The sequence below is a fragment of the Melospiza melodia genome, chromosome 9 (assembly GCF_035770615.1).
Source record: "Melospiza melodia melodia isolate bMelMel2 chromosome 9, bMelMel2.pri, whole genome shotgun sequence".
Taxonomy (NCBI): Eukaryota; Metazoa; Chordata; class Aves; order Passeriformes; family Passerellidae; genus Melospiza; species Melospiza melodia.
In genome coordinates this window covers 11,576,626-11,598,008 of record NC_086202.1, presented here as the reverse complement: position 1 = coordinate 11,598,008, position 21,383 = coordinate 11,576,626, and the positions used below count along the sequence as shown (strand labels likewise).

At 45.4% G+C, this 21,383-nt stretch overlaps 1 protein-coding gene and 1 long non-coding RNA gene across 2 annotated transcripts in view; one reads left to right on the top strand and one right to left on the bottom strand.

Annotated features, from left to right (window-relative positions):
- Window positions 1–2,948: 2,948 nt before the first annotated feature.
- LOC134421858 (uncharacterized) lies at window positions 2,949–15,557 on the bottom strand. Its single transcript, XR_010028694.1, has 3 exons — window positions 15,323–15,557; window positions 4,668–4,811; window positions 2,949–3,159 (listed from the first exon to the last, which is right to left on the bottom strand). It is a non-coding gene; the product is annotated as an uncharacterized LOC134421858 (long non-coding RNA).
- A 526-nt stretch (window positions 15,558–16,083) lies between these two features.
- Window positions 16,084–21,383, top strand: part of LOC134421857 (VPS10 domain-containing receptor SorCS3-like) — a 267,518-nt gene continuing 262,218 nt past the window's right edge. Inside the window, exon 1 of the mRNA XM_063163236.1 lies at window positions 16,084–17,076. Coding sequence (XP_063019306.1) covers window positions 16,480–17,076 — 597 coding nt within the window. The 5' untranslated portion in view covers window positions 16,084–16,479. The remainder of the gene's footprint in view (window positions 17,077–21,383) is intronic.

The window sequence follows — 21,383 nt, the reverse complement described above, 5'->3', positions numbered from 1 at the left end:
AAAGTGGTCCATTTTCTAAATTGCACAAGTATTTGTCACCTTTGTTTTAAAATGAGAGTCATAAATTTTATGTGAATATATGTATTAGTATTCTTACACAGGTGAATAAGTCACACTGTGATCTGACACGGGCTTTATGATCATGCTCAGGTTATGTCCTGTGCTAAATTTTGTCTGTTGCTTCTATATTTAGAATTTAGCTTTGATTTTTTTTTAAGGAAACAAAAATATGGAAAAAGTAGGCATATCAAAAGGGCTGTTCTGTGCTTCTACATGTTTTTCATAAGCCAGGAGATGCAATGAGCTGTGGCAATTTGGCATGCTGGAGGTGCTTGACAGTCCATTGCGTACTAAATATGGTACATTTAAAAACTTTGATTTTACACAACTGCAAATCCACTTGATTAATGTGTTTTCTAGGGAGTTTTTAAATACTTGTATTGGCTGAGCAAAGCCCTCTAATGCTTAATGGGGCATGACAGTGGCCTCAGCATAGCTATGATGTGGAATGTCAGCTGACAGGGGAGACAGAAAGGGTTATATTCCTAATCTTATGGGGGATGAAATGCAAATGAATTAATGGAACAGAATTCCTTCACACTTTTGGAAATACAGCATTTTTTTTCAGGTCAGCAAACATTATGAAAACCTTACTGTCTCTGCCTCTGAAGATACATGTGCCCTTCAAAAAGTGAGAATGAAACTTCTCTAATTTTTTCCTTTACTGATACTACAATTTTTTCTTGAATATGTGGGATGTTCTTGGGGTTTTTTGGTGAAGAGGCTGAGGGAGGGAAATGGAGGCAATTTGCAAACAACGTGACTTAACATGATAGGAGTTAATCAGAGCTCCTGTGCCAAGCCAGAATTACTCAATAATTCAGCAGCAGCACTGCTGCTCTTTCTGAGAGAATAAATATCTTTGTGCTCTTCAGCTGTCTCTGTATTTTGGTGGGGGGGGGGAGAAAAAGGGCTCAAAGAAATGGTGTAGGATTTCAGTCTGCCTATTATTTGTAATATACATGTCATTTGTAGTGCAAAGAAGACGGCAAAGTGCAGTGCAGCGAAAAATGCCGATACAGAGTTGGAGTGGGGTTATCTGATATGCCTAAGAGAGCTTTTGGTAAAATTTTGTCACAGTTGCTCAAAGAAATTGAATTTAGGCCACTGCCAAGAACTGTTGAAAACCCCATTTTGGGCTAAGATCCTTTTTCTGAGGTTAACTCAACAGGAGCTTTGTGAATTTGTGATGCAGGATTGAAACCAATGGGGAAACAGGAAATAAGAAGAAATCTGGAAATGCTTAGAGCAGTTACTGGGGGCAGTGTGGTTGGGAGAGAGTGACTGTGGAGGGATGAACCCCTCTTTTTAGTCTGAGGGCTGCTAAACTGAGATGTGGGCTGGTTTGCAGGAGCAATGTGAAAGTTGGCTGGAATAAGTACAAGGATTGCAGACGAACTGACCCTGATCTTATTTAACTTGTGATCTCAAGGACCAAAAGCACATGGGTAGTGGGATCTTATCCTCAAGTGGAATTGTTGGTCTGTTTAAAACATGACTCTGTGCTTACTGCTCTGGGTTTCACTGGTCTTACCTCAATATTGTTATTCACCAGTAAGAAACCAACTTGACCAGAAATATGGATACAAGACGCACTCTAACACTGACCACCTTTATTGTGGATTGTATCATGTGAAAGCTAGGCTTGCTTTAACTTCAATGAAATGCTGTCAGCAATCTTGTTCTGCCACACATTTTCTAAGATTCAGAGACAATTTCTGTCCTGTTCTATCTCTTCTTGTCATCAAAAGCCAGATTTTCACAAGAGATAGTCACTCAGCAGGTTTTATTTTCACACAGACCAGTTTCCTGTTCATTGCTTAGGTTGTCATAGAGTGATTGTAATTTATGTCCATACTAAGGAGGCTTTACAGGGGATTTAAGCAGATTTAGCATAGACCGGACCAGACAAAAAATAATTTGGCTTCCATTTTTGCAATTGCACAATATGAGAAGGATTTTCTGAGCCAGGTGGCAAAGGAGTGGTGAAACCTACTCTCCTCCCTTATAAATTGAGGAGTTACCTCAGAGCACAAAAATCTCATTAGATCTGGAAATTCAATGCCTTGATCTATCATAAATGTTTTAAGATTAATATGGGGGAGGCTAGATTTCTTTTAGTATTTCACAATTTTATTTTAGCCTAGATATTATTTCCCAATGGAGGAAGAGTTGTTTACTTTGGAAATATCACAAATGGTGGAATATTGGGAATTGAGCAATCGCTTTTTGATGCTTGCACACAGACTTCACCAAGATGCAGGGATACTTACAAAATGCAATGTTCAGGGAGAGTGACCATGAGAAGCTTTTTGATTGAACCTCAGTAATCAAAGGAAGGTGAGTGCATACCTAGCAGTTACCATGAGTGCATAATGAGGGAGGCATCCTAACTTTTGTCTTTGAAATGTATTGTATGATTCAGAGATGCTGTAGTGTATAAATGATACCACCTTTGTTAACTTAAAAACTATATCTTCTAGATTCAACTCTGTGTTTCCAGTGCTAATTAAAAGCACATCCTTTGACTCCTGGAGAGTTTCTTTGAAGTGGTGCAGCTTGGAACAGGCTGTGGTTCTGAATTTCTTTCATTCTCATTTGCTTATATTGACAACCAGTATAAATCTGAAGGCAAAAAAGTAAATTTTTTCTCCCTTTAATAGGACCACTCATGCAAGGGTGCTGGGATTAGATTTTAAATTGGCACTTTTTAAACCTTTGATACAGTTACAGGCTCACTGAGCCATACTCACCTTTCCTACAGTTAGACCTAGCTGGAAATTAGTTTTCTCCTTTGTCAAAATATTTTCTAATAAACATTTAGCCTTTCTGTCAAAAACAGTGCAAAACACTCAATAACTAATATAGTTAGGTGAAAATATACAGCTTTATTTCCTCTCCTAGAGAAACAAAACAGACAAACAAAAAAATCTAGGAAAAAGTAGACATCATCTGAGAATTCTGTTTAAAAGAAAATCTTGGGGAAGGAAAAGAAAAGGAAAGAAGCACCAAATGAGCAGTTTCATGCTTCTGATCTCCAATACCTCCTCTTTGCACCTCCTTTTCACCTTCCTCAGGGTCCCTTGCATTATCTCTTCCCTGTAAGAAAGAAAAGAGTTGAAGTCAGGTGGCAGATATATCCCTGCTGTTGTGGCTGTGAGACAACTGCTCTTCCCTTGTGGCCCTTGTGACAATCAGGGAGGCCAGGGCAGGTGCCCCGAGCATCCTGCAAGGCAGCAGAGTGCAGCAGTCCCTGCTGGGTTTTTCAGGGGTTTGCGTGTCTGGATGTGCTGTGCCTGGAAGAGAGAAGTGAACTTCTCTCTGTGAACAAGGGTGAGCAGAGAGAGGCTGGTGGTGGCTTTGTGTGGCAGGGAACTGTGTGGTCATGAAATGGCTTTATTTTCACACTGTATCCTGCGTGTTTGAGTCTTCAGTGTCTCCAGGTTAGGACTGGAACTTGTATTTAAATAGCAGTGCCCAGATATTTTAAAAAGATGTTTCCAGGATGAAACCCTTTTGTTAGTGAGAGTATTTTAACAATCTAGGTTTTAATATTGCTTCTCTTGGGAGATATTGCAAAGGAAATGCTGATTGTACTTTCTTTATAATCATTGCTATGCAAACCAGCATAAATGCAGGCACCTGTGTCCTTCAGTCTCAGCAAGAACAGATCAATGCATCATGCAGGATGAGGAGGGTTGAGGAAAGCCAATATGCAGGTCTGGGACAGAATGAGACTTCTGAGGCAGTAGAATTGGGAAAGGAAGCATACAAATAAGGAGAAACTCCCCTTAGAGGTGAAATGCAGTCCCTGTCAAAAATAAGTTTCAGACCTCTGCTCAGAGCAGTGAGTGAAATTAATTTAAGGTGCAGAAGACCTGACCAGAAGGCAGAACAGCATCAAGATCGCTGGGTTCTTTACCTAAGTTTGCCATTGACACTTTCATAGTTGCCTAGCTGAGCCTGTTCTAACTTTAAATCCTTTGAGTCATTTGAAAAAAAATCAATGTATAACCTGCATGCCCATTCAAGACTTATGTTGTTTGCAAAGCCCTCTGGGATGTGCTGGAAGAAGGGGACAAGAATGCCATGCACATTCTGTTGGTTCCTCTAATGGCAGGGTATATTCAGAGCAGATGGGGTTGCCAACTTGCTGGTTCATTGTGGAGGCATTTGCTCAGTAATGAATGAGGCAGAGGAACAGACTAAGAATTCTGCACTCCAGTACCCCACTGAGTGTGCTCAGATGGTAATGTGGAATGTCTGCTCTCTTCAGGGATGTAAAGCACACCATCTCAATGCAGAAAAACAGGCCTTTTAGAAAACTGGGCCACTACATACAAGGGAAATGGAGAAATGAAAAATTAAATCAAGCCTGTTTTTTCTCCCCTCAAATGAAGAATTATCTCTCCTTGCAAATTATGAGAAGCCTGAAAGATAATACAGCAGCTGGGGACTTCTGTATGGGTCTAGCTGGAAAGAGGACAACTAGCAGCAGCCAGTGCATCCCAGCAAAAAGGCTGCTGATAATCACATCCCTGCATCCATCATGAGCAGCAGAAATTAGGGAAATAAGTAAGAAGATAAAAGTCAATAATCTTCCTTACATCTAACGAAGTCCTCTTGGACATGTGATTTCTTCTGGGCTCTTCTAATGCATCCAGGTTCATTCTTGGTGCTGCAGCTATTACAGATCACTACTGCTTTGGTGTGCAAAGCTGATGCCTAAGCTGGGTTTCATAGTGTGAGGACTGCAAAGAAAGACAGTAAATAATCACATCCTCCAAAACCTCTTTTGAAAAAGGTAGAACAAAACTATCTTTCTCTCCAGAATTTATCTGACACTGCTGATGTTAGAGAAAGCAGGAAAACCTAGAATAGACCACACTGTCGGTGCCTATTCTATTCTTTATAGAAATATGTGCCAAAATAAAATTATTTTTGGCCATATTTTGGCAAATGAGCAAACATTTAATATTGGTGTCTGCTCACAGTTGTTTGACTTCGAGATGATTTGATCCAAATCTTCATTTAATTGTGTCAGCTGCCTCCAGGGCTTCCTGACCTCGTGTGTGTGATGGGGAAACAGGTGACAATAGTTGCTGAGGGCTATGGCTGTAGATTCTCCCTTTAGTGAATTCATTTTAGGTGCCTGTAAGAATTTATTTTGAATTCTCATGCACTGCTTCATTTTTAATGAGGATTGTGAACTCGGGTTAAAGAGACACTTTCAAATATTTTTATTTTGGTGCTGAAAAACTGGATATGAGATGGTAATGTATGCTTGCAGCCCAGAAAGCCAACCTGCCTCAAAGGAACATGGCCAGCAGGTCAAGAGAGGTTAATCTGCCCATTTGTTTCTGCTCTCTGAGAGCCCTCCTGGTGTATGGTGTCCAGCTCTGGAGCACCCAGCCCAGGAAAGCCATGGATCTGTTGGAGCAATCCAGAGAATGGCCACAAAAATGATCAGAGGGCTGGAGCACCTCTCCTGTGAGGAAAGGCTGAAACAGCTGGGTTTGTTCATCCTGGAGAAGGGAAGGCTCCGGGAAAGCCTTACTGCAGCCTTTCAGTACATAAAGGGATTTATAGGACAGGAGAGACTTGTTACCAGGACCTGTCATGACAGGACAAAGGACATCGGTTTTAAACTGAAAGAGGCTATTTCATATTGATCATAACGAATAATATTTTTTATTATGAAAGTTGGTGAGACACAGGCAAGGTTCCCCAGGGAAGCTGTGGATGCCTCATAATTGGAAGTGCTCCAGGCCAGGTTGGATGGAACTCTGAGCAACCTGGTCTAATGGAAAGTGTCCCTGCCCGTGGCAGGCAGGTTGGAATCAGGTGACCTTCAAAGGTCTCCTCCCTTCCAAACCATTTCATGATTCCATGAAATATTCCTATTAAGGGCAATGGGAAAGGGAGACAAAATAAGGGGGATGAAATCTGTAGTAGAAAGGAATATAAAGAGTAAATGAACGTTACTTTCAAGAGATTTGCCTTGGTTGTTGCACAAATAAAGAAATTCTCTGAAGAGAAGCAATTCCTGCTCCCTGTTCCCCAGGAGATGTCTTTTGCTTAGGCAGAATAGGAGGAGGCAAAAGAAGAGAAACTTGTAGGGTTTTCTTTGTGAGGTCTAGCAAGGGGAAAGAAGTAGACAAGCAAGAACAAACAGAAAAGGCAGCTGAGGGTTCAGCCAGCAGTGCTAAGAGCATTGTTAAATTCCAAGTGTGTGTGCAGCCACATCTGCAACTGCCAAATCTGGTGAGCAAAGATTTCATCCCTCTGGTCTCAGCTCAGCCAGAGCTGCTACAGATTTTTCTTTTTCTGGTATGTAGGAAGCACGTATCAGTTGTTTTGCTATCTAAAAAAGGAGACTTCTATTCTGGCAGGTGTGGAGATCTAAGTTCAAGACCTAAAAGAACCCTGATTTGAGAATTAGAGGTATAAAATCACTTCAGCTGCTGCAGGAAGACATGTAACCTCAGTGTGAATGGGGTTGCTTGAGCTCCCTCCTGTGTCTACTTCTGTGATAAAGGTGGGTCTCAATGACAGACCTAAGCAGGAAAACCTCTTTAGTTGCCAGCTTAAAGTACTTCTGAATCTCCTGTGCTGGTAATGCAGTGATGAAGATAATAGGGAGGAAACTCTAGCAGGAAGAATAAGAAATGTTCTCTTCAGTCTGGGAGGAGAAAAGTTAATTGCAACATAAAAATGCTATTATGGTAGTAATGAGAAATCCACTTGTGGAAAGCAAAGTGTCAGGCTAAACCTGCTATTTCTAAAATTTACTCATTAATTCAGGGTTTCATTTAATAAAAAACCTTGTTTAAAATTTTTTTTAAGAAAAAATTAAACATTTAAAGAGAATATTACCTCTGTTAAGGTATTTGTAATTTTTTTGTCTCTCTTTTCTGTGGTTTTCACTGAGACCAGAAATCTCAGTATTTCAGAATTTCATATCAGTGGTCTTTGAGGATGATATTTAACCCTGTTTTGCCCCTTTTCCCCTTCAGTATATTATAGAATACTGGAATGAATAACTTCCAGCTGATTTATTTTTCTGTTTCTGTGTTACTTTCATTGTTTCTTTTGCCACATTGTCAAGCTCCCAGGGCTGTAAAAGTACTGAAGAGGTGCAGCGTGAGGAAAGGGAAAACACACACACTCCACAATGGAGAAAGAACAAAGCAACCTAAGATCTTTAGTTTCTCTGGGTCAAAATGCAGAAAGGAGGAAAGAGAAGGAGATCCTTTCCTTCCCTCAAAATAAGAAAACTGAACTTGAGAGGCCAAATGAAGGCCTTGTGTGCCTTTAAGTTTCTCTTTTTCCTCGAGGTACCTTGTGAGCCCTACAAGAAGCTGCTATTCCTTTACAACAAACCTTGCTTTCAAGGATCAACTACTTGTAACTTTGAAATGATTTTTGAAAAGGAGAGGAAAAACCAACCCAAAAAAGGCAACCCTGTGAATGGAGAGATTCATAGATAGGGATAAATCTGGGTCCAGATGCTTCCCACCTGTTTTTTTTCATCCACATCTGATTTCATGTTGTTCTGGTGCCAGCCAGAGGGCAACTGAGTGGGGTCAATAGAAAGACGTGGTCATCAGTCTCTTAACTGCCTAAGACAGAAATCCCTTGGGTATCAAACTTACCTTTCTCAATTCCTTAAAAAGGACACAATAGTTTCACAATAGCACAGCCATTGTGATGAGCAGAGGAATGGACACTTCCTGGGGAATATATATCTGTATAAAGAGGAGGTGTGGGATGGCCAAAACCCTGTTCAAAACTTTACCTTTGATATTGTTAGGCAGTTTCAGATCTATTTTACAAATAGAAAACTGGGAGAGAGGTTTTAAATTCCAGGGAAATGGAAATCAGTGCTGGTTTGACCATTAGAACTGCCACCTTTCTCTGTTTGGACTACAGTCAACCTCTTCCAGATTATTAATCATAATAGAGCCTTTGAGCTTTTATCAGACCATCTGATCTAGCCTGTGGACGTGAAGATGAAAGGTTAATCCCCAGGGCCATCTGCTTTCCTTTACCTTTTCTGTCTGAATGCATTGTTTCTTTGTCTTGCCTGCCCACTTTTGGCATGTCTCTTGCTGTCTTGTAGCTCTAATCCTGGTTTACATCTGACTCTGTGCAAAGGATGCAGCCTCTTTGAGCAGCAGCTGCCTATTCAGAGATGCTTGCAAGTTTCCTTTAGTATTTCCTCTCCTCTCCTGGCAACTCCTCTCAGTATGATTTATGAATTGCAAGCATAGCTGGGGGTGATGCGAAGTATCAACACCTCTGAATTCCAGTGAATAGGAGCTGGGTAATTAATAATACCAAACCAGGAGCGTTAGCTTTGCAAGGAGATCATGTAGCAGAGAAGCGTTGTTTTGTATTCTTTGGGAATGGGGGAAGTGAGTCCTAACCCTTCCCTGTGCTGTTAAATCTGCATGTCATTTTCCTTGGATAATTAAGTAATTGCAGCCTTTCAAGGAGAGAGCCTCCCTCCATTTCCCCAGGTAGCTTGCAGATGTAGAACACGCACCTTGCGGCAAATCAATGCTAACAATATTGCCGTGCGTTATCGCAGCCGCGGAGCACAGGAAGCCCCAAGAAAAACGTTCACCCCTTGCAGATTGCATCATGAGCATCAGGATCTTTTATGTGGCAGACTTATTAATTGCATTTTCATTTGTGTCCCTGAATTTTAACCCTCTTGAGATTGCTCCTGAAATTGCCAGGTGTTGGGCAGATTCAGAAAAGGGAGAAAAGACAAGGGTGGTCTCTGTTGTACTGCACTGGAACCTGGACATCTGCAAGAAAGCTAAGGAATAGATTCAAACCATCAAGAAAACAAGGAAGCTGTTAAATCACTTGGTAGAACACAGAATAAACACACTCTGTGTTGGAGTAATAAATGTTGTGGTCAGGTGGTCTTTCAAGGGAAGAAGTTCCCTTGAGCCTTCCCAAACCTTTCAGGTTTTTGGCCTCTCCACCCCTTGCCTGTGACAGATTTTGCATTGCAATAAATCCCTGTGCAGGTTTTTCCTCCTTCTTTCCAAGACAAACTCCCTGATTTGCCCTAGTACATTTTTATTTTGTGAAGATAAATCTCCTTAACTGTTCTCATTTTAAGTCTGTCTTGAAAATAATACACAAGTTTCCTGCTTTCAAGTCATAACCTAAACTTCGGAGAGGGAACTGTCTCCTTGCTGCATTTGCAGGCCTTTTCCTGGAGCCTGACAGGAACTCTAGGCATTGCTAAAGTTTAAATTATTATTAATTTAGTAATTGGCATTTTTATCATGGAAATACATAGAGCTGTGATGCCTGGCCTTTGCCGGCCAGAATTCATTACACTGCATGCATTATTCTCTTTGTGGGGATGGTGTTATCTTTCCTAATTTCCTTTGGTGGTGTGAAACTTCATTTGGTCCCCTGTGAGTTGAAGCTATTGGCCAAGACAGTCTAGCAAAGGCTGTAAAAGCTGCCACTTAATTCTCTCCTACTTCATGTCTTAGAGGTGCTGGGAGCACACATTTGTCTGAGACTCTCCCCTTCAGAATGTTTCAATCTCTGTTTACATGATATTTGATTTAACCTGACTCCTTTTAGGAGTTAGTTATTGCTGATTCAGTGCACAGGATATCTGGGGACTGCCAGGACTGGCTTGGTAAGAAACACGTGCCTACAGCCAGCTACCTACTGCTGTAGTTTTGCGTTATTTTTCTTTATTTCCTTCTTGATTTGTTTCTTCTGTGCTAAGTATACAAGTTTCCCTTCATGTTGACTACTATAAAGTCTTTCCTCTGTGCTGTAGTTCAATTTCTCTCTTGTTTGGGGTTCTTCTTAAAAGAAGGGAAGGAAATAGCCATAGGTGAGAATCTTAAAAGATGGTGTTTGTTGTGGAAGAGAAAAGAGCACCAATCTGTTGCAGGTTCTACATCCTCCTGTGAAGTCCCACCATCAAAGCTGGGGTTGCTGCCAGACTTGTTTCTCTCTAGCTTGCTAAGAAAATTCTGCCTTTGTGCATTCACACATGGAGAAATCACTTTTTAGCTTGAATAGAGGAGAAACAATACCAGCTCCTTCCCCTTCTAAGTCTATCTCAAACTTAGGGGAAGGGAAGAGTAGAAAAAGGAAAGATTTGTCTGGACGAAGATAAAAAATAGGAAAAAGGTAACTGGGGAGGGAACAGAGTCTTGGAGAGAGAGAACTGTTGCTGTGCCACTGACCATGTCAGCCTCATTCTCCCAGTGTGTGCTCTGTGGGATGGGAAAGGCACTTTGTCATTTTTCTGTCTTGTTTCTCCAGGAATGGAACAAGCATAGGGGAGGCTCCATGTTCACAAAGACTGTCTTTGCACAGCAAGGCAGCTTTTGTGCTCTCCCTTTTGGTGGCCGTAAAGCCAACCCCAAACCCTCTTAGGCATGAGGCTTCATTAACAACCAGAAATGAAAAGCTGATGACAGGTGCACAACATTTCTAACAGTAAGGAAGATTCCTTTTCTTCAGGGAACCTGCAACTCTGAGACAAACCTTGGGACAGGAAGAGAGATGAGGGTCATTTAGTCTTCCTGAATCAATGATCTAATGAACTGTAGCCACATTTCTGGTTTTAATCAGCCTTTCTGCAAATGGGGTATCTCAGTACTCATAGAGTATTCTTAGATATTGTAACATCTTGAGCCATTATTCCTCCTTTCTTCATAATATGTGGCATAGTTGGACCCAGCTTTTAGATGAGCTCATTGAATTCAGAAGACAAAGAGGGGCTGAAGGTTTAAATGTCCTGATCCAGAGCTCTCTAAGTAATGCTAAGGAGCATATTTTCAAAAACTTGGCAAATGCTTCTGAAAGTCCAGTATCTCACTGTGGTCCTAAATGATTTGAAATCTGGGAGATGGGGGATCCTGTATTTCTGACTGGAATCTCTAAGATAAAAATATATGGAATCTTCAATATACAGTGAATTCAACACCATGAACTTGTGTGCTGTACAATTTATCTTTGTGTATGCTGCAAATCTGTGCGCTCATTCCATTCTGATAAGCTCTTTGGCATTCCTGATGATGCTGATTATCAGCAGAAGGGGATTTTCTTATCTTGGCTTTAAGATGAACAATAAAGCCCAGCATTAACTAGAAACATGATTTAAAACCTGCTGAATTTCCCCAGAAAATTGAAAACACCCCTGCCTGCTCTGTGTCTTGTTGAGTGTCTTACCTGCACTGTGCAGGTTGTGCACCTTTTGGGCAGCCTTATCAGTGGCTGAAGAAAGTGCAGCTGTCTGAGCATCCCTGAAGGAAAGGGGCTCTTCTGTCTCCCACAGATATGGTGTGCAGATAGATAAAACCAAAAGGAGGGATGCAGTCCAGTTGGTCAGCAAACCTGACATGACATCTGCTCATGCTGGGGAGCCCGAGGTGAGATTTTCAGAAGGGGTTCTTCACTCTGCTAAGCCCCAACCTGCTGCAGTCCCAGTGTGGCCTGTGGCTCCCTCTCCTGCTCTGGGGCACTGTCAGTGGTGTTGATCAGAGACTGGTGCTGTGATGCAGTGAGGGGATCCACTTTGTGAGGACCCTGTTCCAAGATCAGCTGAGATCAAGTGTCCTGCCACCGTCCCTTGATCCAGGCTGTGTGAAACACCTCCCTTGGTGTGCTGCTATGTGGTACCTGTGTTTCTGGCTGCTGTACTGGGCTGCTGGACTCCCACTTCATCACTCAGTGCAGAAACCAGACTCCCTCTTGCAGCATCTGTAGAATTTTCTGCAGCCTCTGTTCAGGAGCTTTGCAGCAGGTCTGTCAGTGCCACGGGCCTGCTGTGCTTCAGTCAGACTGTCTGCTGCACACCCTGCCTGGCTGTGCTCAGAGAAAATCTGTCCCACAATGGGGTAGTACTGCACCAGCAAAAATTGTGGAGGCCCTGCCTGCAGGTGACACTTTGTCTGAGGGTACAGGGGTACTTCAGCTTTTAATGATTTTTGTTTAGGTAGATTCAGGCTTTTCCTTGGTAAACAAGACAGCATTATCACAGAGCTGCTTTGTTTTCCAGGGACTGGTCTCACACATAATAAATAGGTTAAAGTTAACTGGAGCAAGCATTGATTTTTCTTTTAGTATGTGTGGGATTTACTCCCTTGGGAGGGCTTGAGTAGTTCAGGAGACCGTCAGGGGAGGGTGTGAAAAGAGTGCAGTGTAGCTGGGACATTAATTTCTTTTCCCCCTCTTTAAATTTTCCTCTTATGGTCTCTTACCTAACCCTTCCTCCTTTCTTTCATGATCCAGCTCCCACTCAGAAATTTCCTGTGGGGATAGTGACTGGGAGACATGCTCTGGGTGTGTGCAATCCTTCAGGAGGAGAGGGACATGGAGCAATGATAGGCAGAGCTGGGCAAAACAGAAGGGTTGGGGTACTGGGCAGCAGGTCTACAATCAACAGCAGAGGCAGATATGATGAAGTTATTGATATGTGTGATAGAATTTAACATTTCATAATTATTTTTTTCTCACATGAAATTCATATAATAGGAAAGAGGAAAGAAAAAGTAAAACCCAAATAATCAATGCTGCTTTTGAAGGCTTTGGCAATTGCCAGGCTCTATTTGCTTCTTTCTTTAGATAGTGTCATTAGTCTTCTTCCATCCAAATCACCCCCTCCAAACAAACATAACTACCCCAATTGCTTTTCTCTCCTTAACTGAACTCAGCTCCCCCTCGGTTATAGGAATGTTCTGCTACTTTGTATTTGTGCCACAATTTGCCTTCCGGAACATTTACTTACTTACTTAGAAATCCTCTGCATTGCCTGGTGTTAGGGCATATGGTTTTCTCTACATCAATTAAAACTCAACATGGTCCAACAGAATATAACACCAACCCCTGCTTCTTTGAATGGATGTTTGCAGCTGGGTGGGGATTAAAGCAGATCATAATGGATTAGATCAGGGATTAAAACAGCCTGTAATGGATACTGCGTTGAACTATTCCATTTCTATTCTTGGATATAGACTGTGCAAATCTGGGGTTGTCAGATGACATCCTCACTGTCACCCTGTCATGCAAGAGGCCAGGTTTTGAAGCAAATCTGTTATTCCTGCAACAGAGATGGTACAAACTGGAAAAGCCCCTTTTTCTGTGCGCTGGCCATGGGCACGCAGTTCACGAATCGTGCAGGAGATGGGGGTGTTGCTCACATTACCTTTGTTTTCTGGAGAAGGAAAGACACTTGAGAGCACGGCTGCTGAGGCAGAGCGGGGAGATTCTAGTACGCAGTCCCACATCATCAGTGGGACTCCCCCAGCTGTGCATCCTGTTATCTAGTAGCAATAAGCAGGCACTGATGAAGGCATTTTAGAATTTGCTTCAGAAAGACCAGAGCTTCCTGTGGGTGTTTGTCTGAGAAATTAGGGCTTGGGGTAATCTCACTGATACAATCAGCACTGAATGTCTGGGACTATCCCCGAGAGTGTGGCAGGTGAGGATGACACTCACAGAGGTGATTGCAAGGAATGGCTCTCCAGTCTGCAGGGTGGAAAACACCTGCTACTGGAATAGTGAAAGTACTGTCCCAAATAAAGTGTTAGGCTGCATGCAAGTGTTCACCATTACATTCTGTACCATGTCCAGCACAGCTGGGCTCTTGTGGTGACAAAGAGTGATGTGGTGGACACAAAGAAATGCTTTGTGCTGGCAAGATTTGTGAAATGAGATGTGCCCACAAGTCCTGTCTTGGTCTGGGTGGGCTTTGGCCAAGGATGCTGCTGCACAAAGGAGTGACTGGTCAGGATCTGGACAAGGACTAGATCCTAAGCAGTGTCCAGCAAGGCTGAGAGATAAATGGGACTGTGTGGACTGCACTGCAGGGGACTGGCTAAGTAGTGGTAATTGCTAGCACCACAGTAGCTTTTACAGTGTGGTGGCTGGGATTCTGGATGTGCAGAGACCTTCAGGAGCAGCAGTGAGCTGCTGCTGGGTCCAGAGGGACTGCAGAAACTTTGATTATAATTTAAGAACAAGTTCTTCCTGACACAGCTGCAGCCTCACTGCTAGAGGATGGCATTAGGTGGGCAGTGCCTCTCCTCACAGTGCACAGCAATGGCAAGACACTGGGGTGACGTGTGCTGCTAATGTCACACAGCTGGGAACTCTGTTCCTGCAGCTGTCGAGTTTGAGGGGCAGTGGGCTCCTTCCTGTTCCCCACACCCTGCTGGTTGCTTACAAGCAGCAGCAGTGTGCGGTCTCAGGGCTGGTGTCTCCCTGTGCATGCAGGGTAGCCCCTGCCACAAGTGTGTGCAATTTGTGAAATCCCCTTGCCTGAGGTTCTGTGGAGCAGCTCTGGCTCAGGCCCACGTCACTGCTCCCACACAAATAAAATGTCATCTAAACATTTTGGCAGCACAGTACAAAAGGAGCCGATTCCAAGCCAGGAATACCATCCGTTGCGTTGGGAGTGGGAGATTCGCTTCCCCTACCCCCACCTCCCACCTTCCCTCTCTGCGTTGGGAATTGAGGCTAATAAGGGTCCGCGTTTGTGGGTACGGCCCCCGCCGCCTTCGCGAGGCTGTCAGCGCTGTTCTGTGCGCACCGGCTGCCACCCGGCCCCGCATCCCACTCCTGCAGGACAGCCCTTCAGCGACCGCTCCCCCCGTTCGCAACAGGCAGCGCTGTGTGCAGCCCCTCTACCCTCCTCCGGCTCTCTGCTCGCTCCCCTGCGGCAGCCGGGCTGCACGGACCTCCCAGCCCGGGCCGGGCGCTCTGCAGCAGGCGCTGACCAAGAGCCGGGCAGCAGCCGGCCAGAAACCTCCCCGCTCCCCGGTGCGGGCAGCGCCAGCTCCGGTCCTGCCTCTGTCCCCCGCTCCCTGCCGGGCTGGGAGACCCGCGGTAGGCGGGAGAAAGTGCTGAGCCGCCTCCGCACCCGGCCTGGCGGTGGGGAGGGGGCAGACCGCGGGGAGAGCCGTGTAGTCGGTGGATCCGTCTTTGGACGGCAAAGAATGGCTGATGCGGGAAGTAGGAGGGTGGGACGATTAAAAAATCGCTAATTATCGACACTTTTCAAAGGGAGGAGGAGAACGGGAGAAGGTCGACCGTGGGTTTGATCCGAAGAGAAAGTGCCGACGTGTTGCTGCAATGAATCGGTCCGGAGGGACGTGGCACTGGCACAGATGGCGATGCCAAGGGTGACCCACAGGGACGCCCCGCAGCCGCGGGAGGCGGCAGTAGCCTCCCTCTCCCATTCACAGCCTGCCATTACTCACACCTTGTCCGGGGGCTGAAGCTGCAAAGGCTTCTTGAGCTTTGCCAGCAGAAAACAGGTGTCCTGGCCAGGGGAACTGCATCCGTGCGACGGGAGCGGGAGCGCTGCGCTGCCGTGACCTAAAGAAACACATCCCCCTCGCTCCTTCTCCCGACACAGTCCCGAGATGCTGCTGCAGGGAGCTGCCTGCAGACACTGCCCTTTCTTCGTTATTGGCCTCACACAAATCCTGCCAGTCTCCCTTGCTGGCCGGTGGCAAGGCTGCTGGGATTCCCACGCACACGCGCGAGTTCCCGCGGCCGGGAGGCTGCGCTTGGGACGGGCACATCTACACGCACGGAGCCGGCTCTGGAGGGATGCTGCTGGATGGCCGGGTCCGTGGGTGCGCTCTCACACACGGGAGGCACCCAAGAGCCGCTCATCCCAGCTGCGTTCCCTCGTGCCCCCGTACCCGTGGCTGGCATCCAGCCTTTGTGCGTACATGTACGCGCACACACACAGGGCGAGGAGCACCCACAGCGCTGTAAACACGAGTCTATGTACATATACATCAGGAGAAGCGGGGGAATGACGGCTGCTTTCTCTCGGCCAGGAGCACACATACCAAATCAGGAGCGAAGGCTGGGTGATGCTCCAGCTGATTCGGTGCAGCGCGGTGTCCCGCTCCCGCCCCCGGCCCCGCTCCCGGCCCCCGGCGGCGCGGCGCGGCGCGGCGGGTGACTCGGCGGTGTATTTCAGCGGCGGCGGCGGCTTGGCAAGGCTCGGGGCTCCTCCCCCCGTGTGGTGGTACCCTCTCACTTGATCAAATCCTTGAACGTGAACAGTTTCACTGAAAAGCACTTTTGAAAAAAAAATTATCCAGCAACAGTAAGGAACAGACTCCAACTACCGGGGAGAGTTTTTTTCCTTTCCCCCCCTTCTTTCCTTTTCCTTTTTTTTTTTTTTTTTTTTCCTGGTCATCGTCTCAGAGGCTGAGAAAGAGTCAAGAGAAAAGCGAAGAAGAGAAAGAAGAAGAGCCAGAGAAAGAGGCGCCTTTTGCAAATAATAAATATTATAATTAGAATCCGGCCCCTTTCTTCCTAAAAAAAAAAAAAAGAGCCCTAAACGCAGCGCCTCATCCCCCCTCCCTCTGCAAGCCCCCCGACTCGCTCCGCAAAGGCATGGAGAAGGGGACCAACTGCTTTCCGACCTGCCACACCATTTTTCTCGCCTGGACATGGTTCTTACTTCTCTCTTGGTGTTGCACCGGCGCCGAAATAACTTGCAGATCCTGCTCATCTCCATCGCCCTCCTGGCCGTCCTCCTCGTCTCGCCTTAGGCAGGAGCAGCGACAGCCGCCGCCGCCGCGAGGATTACGGAGCTGGCCGGGCGGCCGAGCGCGGGGCTCGCTCGGGGCGGCGGCCGCCGCGGAGCCGGTGCCGGGCGCGGAGCCGGGGGGCCAAGCGGGGCCGCGGGGAGCGGCGCTCCGCGCGGCGGGGGCGGGAGGCGGCGCGCCCGGGAGCCGGGGCCCGGCGGCGCCGCGGACCCGCCGGAGCACCGAGGGGCGCCGGGCGCTGCCGGCCGGCGGCGTCCGGGGAGTGCCCGCGGCCGAGGGGCAGCGCGGCGGCCGCGCTCAGCCCCGCGGGCCCCCGGAGGATGGGAGAGCGGCGCGGCCGCGAGGGGCCGAGGAGCCGAGGCTGAGCAGCACCACCTTCGCGCTCACCGGGGATGCGGCGCACAACCAAGCCATGGTGCACTGGTCCGGACACAACAGCAGCGTGAGTACCGCCCCGCACACCCGAGCCGACCCCACCCGACCCGCTCCGGTCCGGCAGCGCTTGGCGGGGAGGGAGCCGGGACAGCAGCGGGACGGGGCTGCGGGGAGGAGAGGGGCGCTGGGCGGGCACCCTGCCCTTATGGCCAGCGGGAGTGGGGCACGGAGCGATGTCCGCAGGAGAAAAGTTTTCCTGGGGAAAGGTGAAGGCGAGTGGGAGCACGGTTCTGCCCCCGCCCCCGGAGGCAGAGCCGCGATCCCGGGCAGCGCCCCGGAGGGCCGGGCTGGCCCCAGCGCTCTGCGCTGCGCTCCCGCGTGTCCCGTGTGCCGCTGCCCTGGGGACCCCCACTCCCAGTCTCCCCGTATGTAATAAACACCGTGGCACGCTTCGCTGCCTCCCTGCCTGGCATGTGTGATGCACAGGGCTGGTGGAAAAGCCCTCCAGTGCCCCGCTGTGAGTGCTGGAGGCAAGAGAGATCCCGTTAATTCATTAAGGAGCGGAAAGCCCCGCAGCACGTCAAGGAGCTTTGAGGGGAGGCACGTAGTGCGAGCAGAGTGGAAAGTTTGTAAAAAAATCCGTGTCATCTCAGGCCTTTTCCCCGAAGTCAATAATAACGAGTCTCGGAGGTGTCCCTGGAAGCCTGTGGGACTGTGTGTGTGCGTGTGTAGAGGGCACGTCCCAAAAGCCCACACGTTGTGCCATGATAGTGCAGGACCCTCCCTCACGCCCGCTCTGCAACGCCCGGCAGGTGGCTGTGGACAAAACTTGAAGTTTCTTTTGACTTGGTATCAGAAATACCATTCCTACTCTCATGTAGTCTGGGAACAGATGTAATTTAAAGGACTCTGGGAAACCTTTATGTCTGATGACAATATTCCCATTATTCTGATTATTATAGCTTGTCACTGCCTTGAAAATGCCTCTTTTATTGTTTTGCCACTATTGGAAATGAATATAAAGCAATTAACAGCATAAAGCAGATTGGTTGCATTTTCAGATACATTCTTCATGGAACTTACTAGCCATGAAAAAGCAAATTGTCTACCTACTTATCTATCTGTGTCTCTATCTGTGCATCAGCTATAGGTTCTAATGTGCAATTCAACTGGTTTTTTTTACTTGATTTTTTTTGTCTATTTATTGCTACTTAGGCAATAATTCTGACAGCAATGTAGATGTTACTTTGATTTAACCAATTTTTAAAGGCAGTTGTGTTTGCCAGACATGAATTTCACTCTCATTAAAGATGAAAGCACACACTGAAAAGAAAACAGCTGTATGGTATATTTCAACACTACACTTGTCTCTAGGACTATTTATTTTTAACATAAAATGCCATGTACTGAAGAAAACAACCTATATGCCCTCTCTTTTGTTTCATTTTGATGCTGAATCAAGGGGTGTTGAGTAAAAGAAGCTTAAATGCCTCCCCCATGCCTTCCCAGCACGGATTTCCAATAATTTTGAGTATTTCTGCTTAAAGTAGCAATGAAAACTCATTCTGTAGGCATTTGCAGGGGAAAGAAAGGTTATTTTTTTTCTAAAGCATAGCTCAGAAAGTGATTTTCACAAAATTCACTCTCCTCAGTTTCTTTCACAGAAACATGCTATTTAAATAACTAGATTCCTTCTTCTTTAAGTGACTGAGAAGGGTAATGAAAGAAAAAATCTTGATTGTTCATGGCATGCCATTAGGATTTTGCACCTCAGGATACCATGCATTGAAAGCTTCCAACTCAAAAGCACAATCTAAAGCAAAAGACTGGTGTTTATTGCCAGGGTGGTGTTTGTAGGAAGGGGAAGCAAGAGTGAAAATAAATTCTAATGTTATCTTTTTGTGATTTTCCTAATATGAGGTCTAGCATTCTGAGTCTTTTTCTCTCCTGTCTTTTGCAGAAAACATACTGCATTTAGTAATTAATTGGATTTTTTTTCAACTGTGTAGAGGGAAAGTTATATGCTTGAACCTGGGTTCTTTCATTAATTAACAGATAAGGCTGAATCCAATACCTATTTTTCTGCTGCTGCTCAGTTTTAACCTAATTGTACGGTTGGTGTGTCCATGGCACAAGAACATGAAGCAATTTGCCCAAGGTCACTCAGGCAAACAGTGTGGCTTCTTTTGCCAGCCACATTGGTCCCCAGCCCCACATCACAAAACATAAATTTTCTTAGGTCACAGGAGATGTAAAGCAGCAGGAAAGTGTGTTGGAAATGGACAACAGATATTAACTCATGTCATGATTATGCCAGTTGACCTAGTAGAGTAGGTAGGATGTGTTTTTGTGTTATTGTATTCAGGCTCCCAAAGCAGTAAAGAGGCAAACAGCTTGCTTTTACCAATTCTGTTACTTGAACAGACTTCAAAAGCTCAGTTTTTGTCACTTATGTGTTATTAAAAACATGATCAATCAAGTTTTGTGCATTAGTGGTGGGGTATTCCTGAAAACTGCATGGATTTGCAAAGAAGATCTGCAGACACTCCACAAAAGGGAGGTCTTTGCAGCTGCTTGTTACCTATAATGTTAAACTCCTCTGCTTCTTAATTATTTTTATTTTAAAAGCAAGTGTCTGTGAATCTACTATTCTCCTTTTCTCACACATCCCTGAAATCACAATTTAACTTACTAAAACATAATCCCTTCCAGGCAACAAACTTTTGTTTTCTGTATTTGCAGCTAGTGAGGTCAGGATTATGATAGAGGCAAAAAGCTGGTGAGATCAGGGAATTTGGGTTCTCTGCTTTGTCCTGCCCACAGGCTTTTTCTGTGACCTTAGGAAAGACAATTAACCTCTCTGGATCTCCTCTTCCATGTTAAACGAGGATAGTACTACTTAGCTACCACAAAGTGGTGGTGTGGAGCAGAATTCATTTCTGCTTTGTACAATACCTGAGGATCTTGAAGTGAAAATCGTTAAGAAAATACAAAAATGCTAGTCTGTGTGGAAGTGAGGTTTGTGTTCTCTATGTTCTTATGGAGGGCACTTGGTTTAATTCAGTGGGTCTGATATTGGGAAAAGCAGACTTCTTTTTGGGCTTCAAGTATCAATCTGCCCTAATAGAAGCATTTATTGAGCAAGGTCATGAAGCTCTTGAGGGACCTTGGAGAGATCAGATAAAATGTTTTCTTGCCAAGGCTTTTCTAAATAAAGGAGAATTTTTAGTGAAAAATACTGTTATTCCCAAAAGATCTGTAAACCATTATTTTTCCAAAAGCATTCCTCTCTGAACACATATGCTGTGTACAAATTCAGTGAGCAGTTTGGAGTCTAGGCTTGTTTTCCCTCTCTAGATGTTTATGTTAGTGCATGAAATTTTTCCTTGTTCTGCTCATCAGATGCTCTCTCCAACCTCCTTGTGAAGATAATCTGATTCCTCCTATGATCTTTTCCTCCTTCCTCTCTCCCTGATTTCTAGGATAAGGATGTGCAAAAAAAGGTAGCAGCACCTTTAATGCTCTTACAGTTTTAAATCTCACTATCTCATTTCTTGATAGTAGGTTTTCCAAGAGATTCCAAGAAGCTACAGTGAATAAAACACAGTTACTAGGATTGCTCTCCTGGCGTGATCACTGGTGGAATGGGAAATGGGAACTGTTTTTGTTACGTTTCAGAGCTGTCCCTCTGATGAAAGCAGCTGTTTATAGAAAGTACTTAATTTTGTCCATGCTTTTTCCGTGATGGAATTACCACAAATTCTGTGGCATTGTGGCTGGCATTGTTTTTTTCCATATGAGAAGAAAAGATGCACATTTCTAGCTTTCTCTGGAAGGCATTTTCAATCCACTATCTGTGGAGATGCTGCAGCTATGATCACTGCATGCTTTAGCTATCCCATGTATATATGCTTTTGCCTTTTTTAGTAACCAGAGGGCAAACTCCACAAAATCATTGAATATTAATGGTTGGAAGGAATCTTAAAGATGATCTAGTCCCAATCCCCATTGTCATGGACAGAGAATTCTCCCAGATTCTGGCATAAATTCTCCCATACTTCTGGAATAAAGATGAGAAATGCACTATAATGCCCCAGTAAGAGCAGGAGAGGGCATTTGTCTCAGGCATGTGTATATTGCAGGTTGCTGCAGCCAGACCAAGTTCCTCTATATCCTAGGGGCTGGATTTTTCATACTACATGAAAAATGCCAGCAATGCAATTTTTTTTATCTCATTGTAGTACAACAGTGCAGAAGATAAACCAGTGGAAGTCTGGTGTGCTTCAATGATGCAGCTGCTGCTTGTGCAAACCATGCAATTGCATGGATGCTTACAGTATGATCCAGGCCCTAAAAACTGGGAAAGTCAGGATG